Below are 19,621 nucleotides of genomic sequence, written 5' to 3'. Positions count from 1 at the left end.
AAACTCAAACAGCTTAATGGGGCTTAATCAAATCAGATAAGTGCCATCAAAGAATATTAAAGGGACTGGCACACGAAATCACAAGCCCAATAGAAATGATATTAATGAATCTGTAAATTCAGGGGTCATTCCCTAAGATTGGAGAATTGCTAATATAGTTCCCACAGGCACCAACTTTGTCATTTTCTGGGGAAGGGGAGGGGGGCTTGACCCCCACCCTGACCCATGCCCTGCCCCCTCTCCACCCCTTTCTAAAGGCCCCACCCCCACCTGCCTCTTCTCATCCCCACACCACCTCTTCCCATCCTGTTCTGCCCCTTCCACTTAGCATGCCCTGCCCCCGCCCCCCAGTGTCTCCTGCTCACCAACGAACAGCTGGTCATGGTGGGTGTGGGCACTGGGAGGGAGGAGGAGGAGCTTATTGGCATGGCCCACTGGTAGGTGGAAGGTGCTGGAGGAGAGGGGGAGAAGCTGATTGGTGGGCCTGCCGGTGGGTGCTGAGCACCGATTATTTCTTTCCCATGGGTGCTCTAGCCCCATAATTCCCATTGAATTGGTGCCTATGATAGTTCTTCTTTTTAAGAAAGGGAAATAAAATAATTCAGGAAAAAACAGACCTGTTAGTTTGACCTTAATTGTAGGCAAGGTCAAACAAATGTTGAAAAAGAAAGTAGTTAAGGACAGAGGCGAATGGTAATCAGGATAAAATACAACAAGGAAGATTGTGCCAGACCAACCTGATATCCTTCTTTGGGAAGATAACTGATTTTTTAGACAAAGGAAATGCATTAGATCTAATCTACCTGGATTTTAGTAAGGCATTTGATACAGTTCCACATGGGAAATTATTAGTTAAATTGGAGAAGATGGGGATATATGAGAAATGAAAGGTGGTTAAAGGGGTGACTACAATAAGTCACACTGAATGGTGAACTTTCAGCCTGGAGGGAGGTTACTAGTGGAGTTCCTCAAGGATCGGTTTTGGGACCAAACTTATTTAACATTTTTATTACTGACTTTTGCCCAAAAAGTGAGAGTGCGCTAATAAAATTTGCAGTGATGTGAAGTTGGGTTGTATAGCCACTACAGAGGAGGATCAGAATATCATACAAGAAGATCTGGATAACCTTGTAAACTAGAGTAATAGAAATGGAATGAAATTTAATAGTGCAAAGTTATGCATTTAGGAATTAACAAGAATTTTTGCTATAAACTGGGGACTTTATCAACTGGAAGCCATATAAGAGGAGAAAGACCTGGGTGTATTGATTGATCACAGGATGACTATGAGCCGTCAATGCAATGTGGCCATGAAAAAGGCTAATGCAGTACTAGGATGCATAACATTTGCAATAGTGTTAGCACCATTATAAAAAGGCACTGGTGAGACCTCATCTGTAATACTGTATGCAATTCCGGTCTCCCATATTTAAGAAAGATGAATTCAAACTGGAACAGGTGCAAAGAAGGGCAACTAGGATGATCCGAGGAATGAAAAACTTACCTTATGAGAGGAGACTCAAAGAGCTTGACTTGTTTAGCCTAACCAAAAGAAGGCTGAGAGATATGATAGCTCTTCATAAATACATTAGAGGGAAAATACCAGAGAGAGAGAGAGAGGAGCTTAAGTTAAGAGCCAATGTAGACACAAGAACAAATGGCTATAAACTATCCATCAAGAAGTTTAGGCTCAAAATTAGATGAAGGTTTCTAACCATCAGAGGAGTGAAGTTCTGGAATAGCCTTCCAAAGGTAGCGGTGGGGTCAAAAAACTTAACCAGCTTCAAGACTGAGCTTGATAATTTTATGGAGGTGATGGTATGATGGGACTTCCTACAGTGGCATGTGGTACAGCAGTGACTGCCAGTAGCAAAAATCCCCAGCTGCTGGAGACAGGACACTAGGTGGAAAGGGCTCTGAGTTACTACAGAGAATTCTTTCCCAGGTATCTGCCTGGTGGGTCTTGCCCACATGTTCAGGGTGTATCTGATCACCATATTTGGGGTTGGGAAGGAATTTCCTCCCAGGTCAGGTTGGCTGAGACCCTATTCTCTTACTTGGCCAGATGCTGTGAAATGGGTGCATAATTCCAAATGGAGGATGGATCTATGTTGCCACTGAGGCATATGGGCCAGTGCTCCGTTCAGCAAAACTAGAAAATAAATTCAGTGAAATTACAGCACCTTAGTGCTGCTACCTTTTAAATTAAGAGTCTTTGTCAAAGCAGCTGCTCCAGACTATTGCTGTGCATTCCAGAAAGGTGTTTCTCTAAGCAGGCACAGGTCTTCAGAGATGGGAATCCAGGCTTTTATGAATATTTATGCATATTTTATTCCCAATAATGGACTGGTTAAATGACCTGATGAAGGCTTGAGTTTTAAATGTAAATTCTGTAAAGGAGCTTTACAAAACAGTCAGAAAATAATTACCAACCCAGGGACAAAATCTGTTTGCCCTTTCTGTTCTGATAACACTGCTCTACAGTCAAAATGCTTCTGAAATAAATGTAGTCCTACTTTACTAATTCTGGGTCACTGAGAACAAAAATGATGCTTAAAATTGTTGATTGGCTCTAGTTTTCAAGATATGCTATTGAGTCAGTATATACGACCCTTGACTTGGGAATGGCGGAGGATAAGTGAGTTATAAAGAGAAGGGATCTCAATTTAAACCAGAAATGACTAAAATACATCTTTGACTGGATCTATGAATAAATCTAGGACTGGGTTTGGACAGTACTTGCTTTTTAGGCAAAACAATGAATGATGCAATCTGAAGCTGGTATTGCGTCATACATGATATGAATTGCATCATGTTATTCCTAGAAGTCATGGATGATGCAATCATAACGAAGCTTACATCACTCTGCTGAACAAATTGCCCTATATCAGCTCTAGAAATCATACAGTGTCATGCTCTCTTATTTGTCAGTGTTTGATTTTGCAAAGGGACACATTTCTGTTTAGCCAAAGGGAGCGAAGATGCCTCGTACTTGTGTGAACAGTGCAGATAACTTCTGCTATGTTTGTGGTAAAGTGACTTTTGCATCACAAAAGCACAGTATAACCACTATGGTTAAGAAAGCCTATCACCTTTATTTTGGCTGCAAAATTGGAGATCAGGACAAGAGGTAGGCCCCACACATATGGTGCAACACTTGTGCAACAAATCTTCGCCAGTGGTTGAACAGGAAAAGGAAATCTATGCCTTTTGCAGTGCCAATGATTTGGAGAGAGACAACAGATCGTACCAGCAATTGTTACTTCTGCATGGTGCCTCCAGTTGGGAAAGGTGTATCAAAGAAGAAAAAGTGGACTGTGCATTATCCAAACATTCCATCAGCTATACGCCCAGTACCCCACGGAGAAGGACTGCCGGTTCCTGATGCACCAGAATCATTCTCACTTGAGTCAGACGAGGAAGAGGAAGAGGATGAAACTTCTGGTCCTGAACCATCAATGTCACAGGACCCACATTTTCTCCCATCCTCCTCCTCTGAACCACACCTCATAGCACAAGGTGAACTGAATGAGCTTGCCAGGGATTTGGAACTACCCAAGAGTAAGGCAGAGCTGTTGGGCTCCAGACTACAGCAGTGGAATCTCCTGGCAGGTGATGTTAGGGTTTCCATGTTCCGTGACCGTCAAAAGGATCTTGTCCCATTCTTCTTCATGGAAGGTGATCTTGTAGCCTGCAACAACATCGATGGTGTGATGGCAGCCCTCAACATCGTTCATGATCCAGACAAGTGGAGACTGTTCATTGATTCATCGAAGACGAGTCTTAAAGCTGTTTTGCTGCATAATGGCAATGTTTTGTCAATGCATGCAGTTGGTCATGCAGTCCATATGAAGGAAACCTATGACAACATGAAACAACTTTTGAGGTGCATAAACTATGACCAACATCAGTGGCAGCTTTGTGGCGATTTGAAGGTTGCTGCTCTCTTGCTTGGTCTGCAGACTGGATACACAAAGTACTGCTGTTTTCTCTGTGAATGGGATAGTCATGCAAGAGATTCCCACTACATCAAGAAAGACTGGCCACTCCAACAGTCATTGGAGCCTGGGAGGAAAAGTGTTCAGCATCCACCACTTGTTGAATCAAGGAAGATTTTGTTACCACCCTTACACATCAAGCTGGGTCTGATGAAGAACTTTGTCAAGGCCATTGACAAAACACAAGCAGCTTTCAAGTACCTCCGTGGAAAATTTCCAAGGTTAAGTGAGGCTAAGATAAAGGACGGTGTCTTTGTTGGTCCTCAGATTTGTGAACTTCTTCGAGATGACGCATTTGACCATGCACCGCATGGCAAGGAAAAGACGGCATGGAAAGCCTATCAGTTAATGGCAATAAATTTTCTCGGAAACAACAAGGCAGACAACTACTGGTTGTTGGTGGTAAACCTCCTCAAGGCATACAAAAGCCTTGGTTGCAACATGTCACTAAAGATACATTTTTTGCACTCTCATCTAGATTTTTTTCCACCGAACTGCGGAGCGGTGAGCGACGAGCATGGCGAGCAATTTCACCAGGACATTGCAACAATGGAGAAACGCTATCAGGGCAAATGGAGCCCATCAATGTTTGCAGACTATTGCTGGACAGTGACAAGAGATGCTCCATTTAATTAATTCAAGAGACAAGCCAAGAAACCCCAAGTAGACACTGAATAGGACTAAACTATGTACATAATAGTTTTTTGCCTTTTGTTTCATAATAAATTTTATTTATATAACCCTTTTGCTGATTTTAAAGTGTTACATAAACAGGACAGGTGAAATATTATCATGTAAAGCAACCATAAACACATGAAAAGACCTAGGTTTACAATTTATGATTAAAACTCTACTATCTACACAACATACATAGACATAAAATGTAAAAACTTAAATATCTTAGAAACAGTAGCCAATCAATTGTTTTAATTGTCATATTTGAATTCAGCACATCAAAATACATAATAAATATCACATTTTATCTCTGAAGCAGACGACTTCTCAAAAATTGTAGACCAGTGTAATGTAAACAATAATGATACTTTCCCTACCAGCCCAAAATGTACTCATCCCAGCCTAGTGTTCGAGTAGAATTTTGTAAGGTTGCTTAGCACAATTTTGTCAGATGTATTTAGAATATTATATTTATGTCATACTAATTTGATGTGTTTAGCTTTATTTTTTGTGCTACATGAGGTTTTCAAAGCTAACTGAAGGATTTAGCCATACAATGAATGGGAGTTGAATGGGTAATTCCTCTAGTTTTTTCTGTGATCATTTTACATTGTTTTTCTTTTGCGGTACTAATTTATGGTGACCCATTTTAAAGCATGTAAATCATTTATAAAAGACTAAAACAACACTGTTCATCTCCCTCTCCCCACTCCAGTGGTTATGAACTATTTATAAAAGAAAACAAGTTATAAAACAAACCAATTTTTTTTTAAAGATTGTATTTAGTCAAAACTCTAATGACTAACTATGTATACAAAGTAGAATGGCTTCAAGGGAAAGATTTTCACCAAAATTCCTCAAAGTCCAGTTGGTAGGGCACTTTCCTCTAACATAGGAGACCCAAGTTCAAATCCCTTCTCCACATCAGGCAGAGAGGGGGATGAACACTAGGTCTCAGATGAATGCCCTAACCACTGGGCTACAGGTTAAAAGAAATGACCACTGCCAAGTCTCCGTTCAGTCCTTTTGTGAATGGCACTTAAATCCCCCCAAAAATTGAGCCAAAACTATTCAGAAAATTAATGTCAAATTCATGAATAATCAGGGGTAGACATTTGTTTGTGAATAAATTATTTTTTAAAAAAATGCACCATCACCACCTCTGCCCACCCTGCTGTTCTGTGAATCATTTCCTTTGCTTTTGAGTTCAAAAATGCCTGAAAGAAAAATGAAACATTTTGTTCAAAATTAATTTGTCAACTTTTTTTATTAAATATTTATATAGAATATATATTTATTTGCAATTTTTGGTTTGGGTTCAATCTGAGCTCAATTTTTTTTAGATTTTTTCAAAACTACCAGCAAACTAAAAACTCAGATATTCATTTGCTCTAATTGTGAGGGCCATACACATATCCATAACCAGGGTTTTATCATGATAATGATATAAGCTGTGTGATTTCCTGCTACCTTATTTCAAGTCAGATGCAGTATACAGCACCATTCATATTTTTATTTTTTCTGCTATGAGCAATGTTTATATTATTTATGCCATGGTTCAGACCACAGATTTCCAAATAGCAAGGATAAAGAAACAGTTGATTTCAGAATTTTATATATATATCTATATATATATATATATATATATATATATATATATATATATATATATATATATATATATATATATATATATATATATATATATATATATATATATATATATATATATAACACACACTTGTATTTAAATATGATCAATCAACTGAAAGAGTAACAACTTCATAAAAAAATCTGCTCTGGAAAGCACTAATTTAAAACTAAGTTCTGTGATTAATGATCTGCATAACTTAGAATCTGAAAATACATTTTTATAATTATTAAAGAAATAGGTTAAACATGCTGGGCCTCTGCTGATTTGCATTTTGTGTAGTTATTTACACCTGTGTAAAAAAGCATTGAAAATGCTAGCATTCTGATACCTAACAGGTAGCTGAGACAATCTTGTCTACTGTTTAGAGCAGAGAATCAGAACATCTAAATTCTTTTTTTAATCTATGCCATTGATTCACTGTGTGACCATAAGCAAATCAATTCATTAAACTGAGCCTCAAATTCACCCATCTACAAAGTGGGAACAATATTGTATTTAACTACTGTGAGGAGGTATTTTGAGACTAATTAAATTAATATCTTTAAACGTGTCTTTGAGACACATGTAAAATAGTATCTGAAAAATTAACTTGTGGTATTGTGTCACAATACTGATGGTCAGACATTGGCCTAACATTTGTGTGATTGTTTTAGAGTTGTAACAGACTTGGGTACCTGAGAATACGATGACACATACTAAGGGAAAGCACTTTTTCCGCTTGTCTGACTACATTTCTGATTTACTGATGCTGGAAATATCATTTGCAGTAGTAGCAAAATTCAAATGAACAAAAGACCTAGAACCTGTTTTCTGGAAACCAAAGTTCCCTGTGGTATACTGAAGAGTAATCTACAAAGTGAAGAACTCTCAAAGATTTACAAGTTTCCCCTCTCTTTTAAATGTATTGCATTAGACAGAGAAGTGTCTTACCTGATGGTTCTTATCCAAATGCCCAGGCTTACCATTCCAACTATGGGTTTTGCTTTGCTCTGAAGCTCCAGGAGACAGATGAGACCTATTTGTCATAGCAAGGAGGCTTACTGTCCCCTTCTGGGAACAGCCCACATTAGATTACTTCCAAAGCTGAAATGCATTCTAAGGACTTTGATAACTATATTGAACCATTCGACTAACTTTTTCTGAGATATCCATGGACAGAGCACAGAAGACATAAAGGTCTAAAGTAATTACAAACGCATGTCAAGGGAGGGATGGAATGGTGATCATGGATAGCTGGAAAAGAAAAATCATTAGACAACAAATTTCTTTTTTTCCATCATATCCCAGGTCACAATTCCAACATTAGGGTTTTTGTAGCACTTGGATTTTTGCAGCAGTGAAACCTCAGTGTAACAGCTATGTTACCAAAAAAAAAAAAAAAAGCTTAATTGCATTAAGCTTATTTAATATAGTATTTTTGCCATTTAGTAATTAAAGCTTCTGTTTTTCTTGACAGCCAGTAACAGTAACAGGTAAAACTAATAAATGTGCTGTAGATCTCCTGAATGGATTTATCTTGATGAGACTAGTTCCAAAATATGACATTGCTTTTCTCTCTGGTGCAGTGGCTTAGGACAGAATATTGGAAGGACAAGATGTGCCCAGTGAAAGGAAAAGTTCATTTCCTGTCCGGATGATGGACCACTTTGTCAAAATGGAAGGTGCAGCTCTGCATAGTGCAAATGAGGATTCCAATGTAAACACTAAGTGGTCAACAGGAGCTCAAAGAGATGCTTGGTAAGGACATTTAGCACCAAGCTGAGTTTCCACAATGCTACCCTAAGGTGTTTTTGTTTCTTCATTTGAGAGGTTAGTTGTTTTGATAGATTTTTTTGAGCATCAATTAATTAATAAAGGTGACATGTGAAGAAACCTTGCTGGAATAATCCTATAGTGGATGGAATTGTGGAGGCACATCTGAGAGGTATTTACCTCAAGGCTGAGTGATAACTCACTCTGTGAATAATCAAGGATCTGAGAGATGTGGCTGAACTGAATCTATTCCAAACCGTAGTATACTCTAACTTACTGAACTGTCTTAGAGAGGGGAGTGTTTCACTCAATTTCTGAAAATAGCCTTTCCTGCTGGGGCACAGGAACGGAAATTTTCTTATCTGATCATTTCCTTTCTGCTAGAAGCACCTCCTACAATTCTGCTATGCATGGGCTGCTGTCCTTTCTCTGCAGCTTCCAGAGGCATTTGAAAGGTCCAGCATGACTCATATTGGTCACACTCTCTTCTTCCACTTGCCACCAGATGAGTCATTCCATAGCTGTGTGAAAAACTCATAAAGGAAAGTATTTATTAATGTAACATCAATGTCCAGCTCATTGATTATGTACATCAAGCCAATTCTCTGAATGGCAGATAGGCCAAATAAAATGCTGACACCCCCACCCCCAGGCAGAAAGCCATCCAAAGTGTATAGAATCATGGGAGACACTGCTATCTGAAAGGAAATTATTGGGTAAAAAATTTTCCATTCTGTAGCCCACTGCCTCTTACAGTTCTGCTATGCGCCAGAAGTAGCGAGTGTGAACACAAGTAGGGAGGAACAAGAAAAGGTAAACAGAAAGATTGATAGACATTCCCTTGAAAACGGTCCAAAAGGCAAGGCCACTACTGGACCACTGCCTGGAGCATCTTCCTGCCTTCTGTGGAGGACAGAAAGTCCACTGTGTAATGTTTGATAAAGTGTTAACCAACAACTATGTGGCTACTCTGCACATCTCTGCTGTGGAGGCACATGCTTGTTTGGCCCATGAGGTGCCCAGTTGGATGTCATGAAGGATGCCCTGATTCCTTCTGGAACAGGAGTGCCTGACACTTTGTGAGCCTCAACACAGCATAATCTGACCAGTCTATCAAGAGAGAGCCTTCAGACTCTGAGCCCTTGACATTTCAGAGGAAAGGAGAAAAACAGGGTCCCTGGCCTCCTTGCAGACTGTGCGCATTTGAGGTAGATTTTTGGTGCTCTTCTGACATCACAAGTGTGCCACACTTCTCAGACAGGTGTGTGGCTTTGGGCAGAAGGACGGAAAGATATTCTCCTGTGAGGTGCAGAAAGGACAGTTTGCCTTGGGAAGAAACAACTCCAGAGTTCATAGTACCACCTTGTCATCACAGAACATACAGAACCTCCAGCTCTGAACGGTGGCTAGTAGATGTGATGATGACCAGAAAATTAGTTTTGATGAAGGGATAAAACAATGATGTAGAAGTCAGAATCTCTTAAGGGTGAGTGGTTAGGGCCTTCAGCCTTCAACACCAGTGGTAGGTCTCATTTAGGGAAGATTGGACTGGGCGAAGCTGAAGACCTTTATCCACAACTTTTTGGAGAAAGTCCAGGATAGCTGGAATTCCAATTAGTATTGTGCTCCTGATACCAAAAGCTGAACTTGGTCCAGATGAAGGAATAGGATTTTATTGTGGAGATTTACCTGGATATGAGCAAAGTCGTGATCATTTTGGAAGATAGATCTAGTGCTGGTAACACTTCCCTTGAAGAGAATCTTGGAAAGGAATGTCTGGTCTGGGTAGCAGCTGTAATGGTGATTCCAGTTTCAGTTTTATCAGATCAGAGAGAGGAGTTAACACAATCTCCTTTGCTTTTTCCTGCTTAATTTTTGGATTACTTGCCCAATAAGAGGGAAGAGTGGGACCGCATATAGCAGACCTTGTGGCCACTTGTGCAAAAAAGCATCTCTTCCCAGGGGCTTGGGATCTATTTCCTGTATGAAGTATTTCAGCTCTTTGATGTTTTTGTAACTTACAAACAGATCAACCAAGGAGAAACAACATCTTTGAGTTCAGATTGAAAACTTGCTGGTTCAGGTACCTTTCTGATTTGTTGACTGTGTGTCTGCTGAGCCAGTCTACTTTCTGATTCAGCTCTCTTTTTGTATGTATCACATTAGGGAAGATAAGGGTCTTTTCTGCCCATTCCATTATATCCATCAATTCTGCAAGTAGAGCTATACTAATTTTTTCCTTCTTGGATGTTTATCACAGAATCATAGTGTTAGAAGGAATCGCAAGGGTCATCTAGTCTAACTCCCTGCCAGGATGCAGGATTTGTTGTGTCTAAACCATACAAGACAGATGGCTGTCCAGACTCCTTTTGAAAGCCTCCAGTGAAGTCATTTCCACCACCTCCTGAGGCAGTCTGTTCCATTGTCCTACTGTTCTTACGGTTACAAAGTTTTTCCTCAGTTATAATCTAAATCTGCTATGCTGCAGTTTGAATCCATTCACTCTTGTCCTGCCCTCTGTGGCAAGAGAGAACAACTTTTCTCCATCTTTTTTATGGCAGCCTTTCAAGTATCTGAAGACTGCTAGCCTGTCCCCCACTTAATCTCCTCTTTTCCAAACTAAACATACTCAGATCCATCCTTTTGGTCATCTTTGTCACTCACCTTGGGATCTCTTCCACTTTGTCTACGTCCTTGCTATACACTGGTGACCAATACTGGACGCAGTACTCCACCTGAGACCTAACCAGCACCAAATGGAGTGGTATTTTCACCTTCCATGACTTGCATGCTATGCTTATGTTAATGCAACCTAAAATTGCATTTGCTTTTTTTTGCAAAAGTACTGAATTGCTAACTCATGCTGAGATTGTGATATACCACAACTCCCAGATCTTTCTCAGCAGTGCTGCTGCCAAGCCAGTTATCCCTCATTCTGTATTCGTACACTTGGTTATGTATGCAACCTGGTTGTATTGCCTGACTGGATCAGGATCTGATTGCCCTGTAGGTAGCTCTGAAATCTCCTGAGAGCCAACTTGAAGATTCTGGGCTCCAGGAGATTGATGGTGTGTTTTCTCTACTTGGCACTTCAGGTACCCTGCACCATTATGGGTCCCAAGTGTGTTCCCCAACCTGGCAAGCTGGCATTGGTTGTGAGAACCAGAAGCTCTGGAAGACATACGGGAAGTCCCTTCCCAGGGATTGTCCACCATGCTAAAGAGCCAAGTTTCTGGTTCAAGATCACCACCTGATCCTTCATGCATTCCGCGGGGTAGTCCCATACTTTAAGAAGGAAGGCTTGAAGATGCCTGACGTGGGATCCTGCCCATTCGGTGACATCTATGCATAACACCAGGAGATCCTGTAGCTGAAGGCACTGAGCTATGATTGGTGTGGTGCACTTGTGCAGGATAGGGATAACATCCTGAACCTTTTGTGTGATGGGTAGTTCTTTGCCACCAAGGTGTCTATGTCCACTCTCAGATGGGTTATCAATGGGATCAAGAAACTTTTCTTGAGGTTTATCATAAAGCTGTGGGCTTTCAGGAGGTCCACAGTTTGCATTGTGATGGTGTGCACCACAGGCTGGGTCAGATTCCCTTTTCATTTTGGAGGGCTCCCCTGCCATCCTGGGGCCTTGGGCAGAAGGAGAGCTGCTACATACTGTGGAGCCAGACACTCATGAATACGGTGACCAGATGTCTCAATTTTATAGGGACAGTCCCGATTTTTGGGTCTTTTTCTTATATAGGCTCCTATTACCCCTCACCACCTGTCCCGATTTTTCACATTTGCTGTCTGGTCACCCTACCCATGAAAGACCTGAAAACTTCCAAGAAAAAAAATGCCTTAAAAAGGAAAGTCTTGAGATAAAGACATTTTGAGTCATGTCTGAAAATGTAAAGGGTCTTCTCTGCTCTGTGACTTAGAGGCCCACTTGCTGAAGCTGCTGGGAGGCAGAACAAACTGGGCACTTTCACAGAAGAAGAGCCAGACAGGTCTGATCCTACCTTCTGAAGCTGTTGAACAGAGGAACATGCATTATTGTAATGATGAGCATTTCTCCATTGTATACAAGCTATTTCACCACATTTATTTAAATGCATTTAATGTGTATGATTAATGGAATAGTTTGGTTAGTTACATTATTAAGAAAATTAACACTCTGGGGGGCCATAGAGTGGGGGGGTTAAGTATGGTTTACCACCTCAAAACAATGATGGGTTCCTGAGTTGCAAAACTGAGAACTAGACTTCCTCAAAATTCAAGGATGTTCATATCTTAGGTTTTGATTCAGTTCCGCAGAGCCTGCCACAGAGTTACAATCTGGGTTCAACTCCCCATCCCCACCCCCAAATATTCGGGTTATTTGGATCTAGCATTTTGGTATGGGCCCAGCTCTACCTATTGCCGGTGCTCCACACTTCTCTGGAGTAGCCTGCAGTTAAACTGATACTCTCTTTTCCAGCCAAAAGAGCTAGTTGCAGCATGATGGCTCACCTTTACATTCAGTTTTAATAAGGGTCAAATCAGCAGGATTTGAAGGCACCTGTGTCCAGCATGCATCATCATGAACAACTGTGGTGATGCCAGGGCCCTCACATGCTGCAGTGATGAGTACAGTTTGTGAACATGAATAAAACAAGAGGGAAACTGACATGTGCAACTCTTGTCAGGATTCCAGGTTGACCCTCTGAACATAGGCGCCAACTTCCGCTGGCGCCGGTGGGTGCTCAAGCCGCCTCTCTCACCGGCCCCGTCACGACTCCACCCCGGCCCCGCCCCCTCCTGCTCCCTGCCCTGCACCATTCCAACCCCTTCCCCAGAGTCCCCGCCCCAACTCTGCTCCCTCCCTGCCCCTATTGGACTCCTTCCCCAAATCCTCACCCCGGCTCCATCTCCTCCCCTCAGCAAGTCACATTCCCACTCTTCCCCCTCTCCCTCCCAGAGCTTGTTATGCTGCGAAACAGCTGTTTTGCAGCGGCAAGCACTGGCAGCTAGGGGGAGAAGTGCAGACGCGGCACGCTCAGGGGAGGAGGCAGAGTTGAGGTGAAGCGGGGAGGGGAGATTTGCTGCCAGTGGGTGCAGAGCACCCACTAATTTTTCCCCATGGGTGCTCCAGCCCTAGAGCAGCCAGCGAGTCGGCACCTATGTCCCTGAATATTATGGTGGTCCCCAAGCTACAAAATGGCATGAGGTAGGAATACTGTATATTGAGCAGCCATTCTATTTGGCTGAGTTCCACAGAGAGGATCTCTGAGGGTACGTGTATGGTGGAAGGGTGGGAATTCCTGTTAAGCTGAGAAGTAAGGGCTTCAAGAGTTTTGAACCCAAGTAGTTTAATAAAATAGCTTGTTTCTGGTATTATGTTTTGCTTAAGCTAGTTAGTTAAGCATAAGTCCACACACCTGGCCTTCGCTCAAAGTCCCTTGTGTTGGGAGCTGTCATGGAGGTGATGCAAGGCTGGTTAACACAACGCTGAGTCCATCAGGGCTTCTGCTGTATCCAAAGTATTCCTGTGGGGTTCCCCTTATGTGTTCTATAGCCACCTTGCCTCTATCAAGGTAACAAAAAGAGGGCCACAGGGCAATGCTGAATTGGGCCTTAAGTGTTAGTCACTTTTTTCTTATCTTCTTATACTGCAGCATTATAATCTCTCTTCAAAGAGAGATTCCAAACTTCAGATAAACAACTCATTCAAACAGGCTTATCCTGATCAGTTTCTAGTCATTGTTTTTCAGTAAACAAGAATGTTGTTGTAAGTCTTGTAATTTTTCTGGCAGACCAGTTTTCCAGCAGACTGCAGTATAACTGCAATTATAACCGCTTTCTGTTGTGAGTTAATGAACCACTCTCTGTCTCCTCTCTTTTGATCTCCCAATAAAGCGCACACACATTCAAATCAACGAGAAGTTAGTTTACCATTTCCCTATAGCTATTTGTAGACCCCAAATTTGGATTTTGTTTAAAAAAAACCCGAAATACTTTTTACAAAACTAGTTACATAGAAACATTTTAATTAAATTGCAAGTTCCTATAAATACAGAGCTTGTTTTATTTCTGTGTCTTCTAAGTATCATGTCTGTAATCTGGTGCTATGCTACTGATAAAATAATAAATATTTTCAATATCGTTTCAATAAAAACTGGATTTTTTTTAAATTTTAAAACTTCCCTATTGTGTTATGAATATCAAAGAAAACACTATGACCACATCGCTGAACCAAAAAGCAGCACTGATCTGAAACAAAAGTGAAACTGGTAAAGCCTAGTTTCAGTGTCCATGATAAGTGAAGTACAAAAAGTAAACCGAGAAAATAAATAGTGAAAAATGTGAGATTTGAAAAATTGTGCATTTTTACAACCCAGCCATCATAACAACATTTATTTTAAGGCAGACGTTTTATTTTGATAATGCCTCTTTACATTAATTGTCCTTAGTCATTTAAAACAATACAAATATTTGCAAATAAAATGAATCTATTAGGCAAGAAGCATGTGCATTCACGATACAGTGGAATCTGCTTTTATGGCTTGCTGCTATCTGAGGTCACTTGTGTTAACAGCCAGCACAATCTCAATCCCTGTGAGACTTCCTATCTCCTCCATATTAACTCACACTAGTAGGTGGCCACCTGCCTAACACATTTTCAGCCACCTGCAGACCTGCCCAGCTGTGCAAACTGCATTGCAATCAAACTGCTAAGGCAGCCAGAAGGCAAAAACTTCAAAATTAGGTATTTTAAAAAAGATGTAAAGAATGTTACTTGGCTCAGTTGTGATCTATGCATACTGCCCTGTATCCATGAGGGCTCTGAGAAGCGCCGTGATTCATTAGAGCACAATACTTTCTTGAGCTCATGGGTGTGCAGGCAGGGCCGGCTCCAGGCCCCAGCACGCCAAGCGTGTGCTTGGGGCGGCATGCCTCGGGGGACGCTCTGCCGGTTGCTGGGAGGGCAGCAGGCGGCTCCGGTGGACCTGCAGGTGTCCCTGTGGAGGGTCTGCTGGTCCCACAGCTCTGGTGGACCTCCCGCAGGTGTGCCTGCAGATGCTCCACCAGAGCAGTGGGACCAGCGGACCCTCAGCAGGGACGCCTGTGGGAGGTCCACCAGAGCCGCAGGACTGGGGAGCAGCAGAGCGCCCCCCGCGGCGTGCCGCCGTGCTTAGGGCGGCAAAATGGCTAGAGCCAGCCCTGTGTGCAGGAGAAGCACAATCACTTCACCATCTGTTAGGAGGGACAGTGGTCAAAGACCCATCTCTTCTGAGTTGTCTAGTACCTCTCTGCAGTACTTACATAGTCCCTATTATTGGTATCTAAACACCTCATAGTCTTTAATGTATTGATCCTCACAACCCACCATGAGGCAGGGAAGTAGTTTTTCCATTTTACAGGTGGGAAACTGAGGCAGAGAGACTAACCTAGCACCATAAACACTGGACTAGCCTTCCTTGCACAGTTGTTGCTCAGGTGAATGCAAAATTTCTATGAGCTCAGACCTTTTACGGAGTATCCTTGCACTTTTCCCCTTCTGAACCTGCACGGGGGCCAGGCATAAACTTGAGAGTAATGTTTTATATTCATATTCTAATGCTTGCAAAAGTGAAAATGCTGAAAGTGAAGAAGCATTTTTGATGCTGGTCAAAATTATTCATTGTGAATAAATTATCTGATTAATTTAGCCCTTTTTAGATTTTTCAATCATTTGTGAGTGGACCTTTATTTCTGGTAATATATTTGGTACTGCCTTACATCTTGGATAATTTTCTGCCATTAGTTAATTAATTGAATGAATAAACAAAACACAATAACTATTATAGCCACCACACCACCCACAAGTAATCAAGAAACTTCAACTCAAAGAAAGTAAAATATGTGCACGTTATCTCTCGAATATACATACACAATTATATGGTACATACACAGTACACAAAATGTACATATATATGCACAAACGTGAAGCACATATTAACTGGGTTTAAGGGAATCAACAGTAGTATACTGCCCGAGGAGAAGGTATATCCTGAGATTGTGCTGTAACATCCAAAGCTGAGCCAAACCAAGCATTCAGCTTTGGGCAATATGTTACTGGCATTTTTTTTAATTATAATGAATCATAGAATTAATTTTAGGGAATTTTTAAACAAATCCCATACATTACACTCTGGAAAAATAGATTTTTACTACTGCTCTCCTGAGTCTTCATAGATCACATAGTTCAAAGGGTCAGCTGTTGCATACTCTCTTCGCTGCCAACGGAAGAGTTTGGCTCACATAAGGGACCGCTTCTTCAACATACAACAGGGAGAGAGCTGACTATGCAGTGGAAAGGCATCCACTTAGAGAGAGGATTCTACTGGCAAAGGGAAAAACAGCTAGCCAGCTCCAATACATACTGCCAAGGAGAGAGGGTCCCCAGGTCTCCAGTGATCATTTTATAGCAGACAAGATTCCAGAGTTTTTCCCCACACTCAAACCAGCCTCCCTCTTAGAGGCTGCTGAGAAGAGCCCCAGCCCGTAAAAAAAAATTCTCATCCAATAAAACTGCTTCTGCCCCACTCCCAATCCTGAAGACTATTCCTGCTACCGGCAAAAAAAAAAAGAAAAAATCCTTCATTCAGTAATGGCTCACCCTGCAAAGTGCAGATGCTCCAGCCCAATCTACCAAAGCACTAAGTACATGATTAACTTTAAGCATGCGAGTAGTCTCACTGAAGTCATCAGGGTTACTCAGATGCTTAAAGTGTTTGCAGGATTGCAGTACCATGCAGGACCAACCCCTAAGGGACCTGGAATGGCAAGAAGAGGGAGAAGGAGAAACTACTAAAGACAGTCAAACAAACACAGAATACTCAATGGCAATAGAATGACAAAAATAGATTCGGGTAAAAATACCTTCCAGCTTTTGGGTTACATTTTATTTCTACTGCTCTTGAAGTAAATTAAAATTTGTACACACACTATTTAGGCCATTGACGCACAAAGATGGATATACTACACAGTATCCAACTAATATTTTTCAGCTTGACAAAATAAGTTATATACATCTTGTTTTATTACATCTCCCTTCAAACTAGTAGTTAGCAACATTTACCTGTGAATGTCGTAGTGTCAGTAAACTCAGCACTGATGATGGGTACACTGGGACCATCCTCATTGTATGCTTTCAAAATGTACTTCTCAATTACACCTATGACCCCAGCAGGTTTGTCCCAAGTCACCTCAATGCTGTAACCATTTATGCTGTGAATTCTTGAGGGAGTTGGCACATTTTCTGGGACTGGAGAAGGATAAAATAGAAAATAGCGAAAATGGCAGTTCTGAGAAGACTATTGCCCCTATTCTTCACTTTTAATGGCTGCAGTAAATCAGACTGAACCATTAGCATAAATACAATTTATTAGAGTTGTAACTTTTCAGCACTGATTTAATATGACTGCACATCTTGAGCCATTCAGTTTAAGCTATATTTCAAAACCATCAAAACTCCATCTACATAACATTCTTTCTTGTCTAGTTGAGGTTTTCCAAAAACATTTAATGTATCAAATGTGATTAAACATCATTCATAAGAAGGAGGTGGATTGTAGGCAGCTAACAAGTTCAAGCAATATAATGATGTAACTGAATGAAGCAAGAGGATTAGACTGTTATACACAGAGGTTTGGCACTTATCTCTTGGATACATCAGCCACTAAACATCACAAATGCAATAACATTCTCAAAATTCCAGTTTCATTTTCTAAATTAAGGTATTTCAGAATAATTTTAAAAGCATATGAAAATATAGTGTGATGACCTCCAGACTATCTCCGTGAACTTTCTTTCACTCAGGCATAGTGTCGCAGGCGAGTACTGCCTCACTTCTGTTTAGCCAGGTTAGACATGGGACTACACAGACATAATTATCAAAGAGCACCCCCCTTTCTGAGGGTCTAATTTATTAACAACAGCCATAAGCATAAGCTTAAGCATGCTCCCAGCCCTTGGAGCATGTAGCTGATCAGTGTTGTGGTCAGACTGTAAATATAAATTTATGGTAAAACTTACTGTGGTCAGATAATTCATATAAAAATAGCTGTACATGCTTTCTTCTGGGTGGAAGACAAAATGGTGACATTAAGCTGCATAAGCAGGAGCTTTCTAGATACAGTTGGGGACATTCACCATCTCAGGTTCAGTTCAACTAGCAGTCTCTGGATCCTCCCTTTAGAAGACTCTTCTTTCCTGCACCTGTAACACAGTATTTCCAGCACCTTCCCCAGTTCCTTCTCTGGGTTACTCTTTTTCAGTCCTTTCTTAAGCAGGAGTACCCAACTCTAATCTTTCAAACTGAGCTGTATTAGTTGGTCCCTCACTCGTTCCTTAACCAAGACTCTCCCCAGCTCTCCTTTCTGGAGCTGAGTTGTGGGCTAGCCAGCTGTAGGTCCTTTGCCAGCTTCTCCCTCAGCTAACCCCTCTTCCTTAAGGGTGCTGAGCAGGCCAGTCATTCCCTGCCAATGTCTCCTTGTGTCTGCCCTGCTATAACAGACCAGGCACCATTTATTCTGGTCCACTTTTTGCAGCTTCCTGGCCCCAGGTCTTTAAAGAAACAGTAATGGGATTCCCTCTCAAACACTTCTTACTCGCAGGATTGTTTCCTCTCTCCCAATATCTCCCAAGTAACTTGTATATATAATAGGACCTTTCAAACTTTTAGAAGGGCAATGCCACATGACAGGGTGGGCTAATTTATGAAAATAAATTAATAATTGCATACAACTGTCAGAAGTAAAAACTGAGCTTGTGCAAGGCCTTTCGCATTAGCCTTTGCTTTTAATCACTTCAGATGATTTTTAAAAAAGAGAATAAAGATGTTTAAAAGAAGCTGAAAGGCAACCTCATATACACATACAATCCCTAATAAAAAATTCATCCCATTTCCCATAACCTTTAAGTATTTATTAGATATTGTTATACCAAATAAAGGTCTGGCCAGTAACGACTTAATCACAGATGACCACGCAAGGGATGCAGAGGAAAGGCCCAAGGAACACTACAGCAGGATGGTGGATGGCGAGTTTGCTGTAAATGCTTGTGGACTCCTAAGGCCTGTTGATGAAGATCACTTTGCTTTCCCTACATCACATATCCTCTTTGTAGTGACCTTATTGCTTTGACTCATTAAATAATTGCAACCTTTGTTAGAGGTGAGAAGGACCCTGGAATGCTAAGTGTAAAAATGTTTGAATGTTTGTGGTGCCTATGGAAAGTAATAATGTGATACTCTCAGATAGCTTCAGGTTACTGAGAATAGTACAGAAATATATTGATGTTATTAGTTCTGAAATATAGCACAGGGCAAAGTAAGGTACAAGATAGCAGATGGTCTTTTCATAAGGGACCCAACAAACCTGACTCAAAAATAATTAAATAGTGCAATTATTCTCCAGCCCTTGGGAGCGTGTAACTGATCAGTGTTGTGGTCAGATTGTAAATATAAATTTATGGTAAAACTTACTGTGGTCAGATAATTCATATAAAAATGGCTGTACATGCTTTC

At 41.1% G+C, this 19,621-nt stretch overlaps 1 protein-coding gene across 1 annotated transcript in view; it reads right to left on the bottom strand.

The window, feature by feature from the left end:
• USH2A (usherin) overlaps positions 1–19,621 on the bottom strand; it is a 596,134-nt gene that overhangs the window by 335,068 nt on the left and 241,445 nt on the right. The window contains 1 exon segment of the mRNA XM_030557510.1: positions 17,174–17,359. Within this exon segment, the coding sequence (XP_030413370.1) occupies positions 17,174–17,359 (186 nt within the window).

The sequence above is a fragment of the Gopherus evgoodei genome, chromosome 3 (assembly GCF_007399415.2).
Source record: "Gopherus evgoodei ecotype Sinaloan lineage chromosome 3, rGopEvg1_v1.p, whole genome shotgun sequence".
NCBI lineage: Eukaryota > Metazoa > Chordata > Testudines > Testudinidae > Gopherus > Gopherus evgoodei.
Note: the sequence above shows the minus strand (reverse complement) of the source record. Positions and strands in the feature narration are given on the sequence as shown.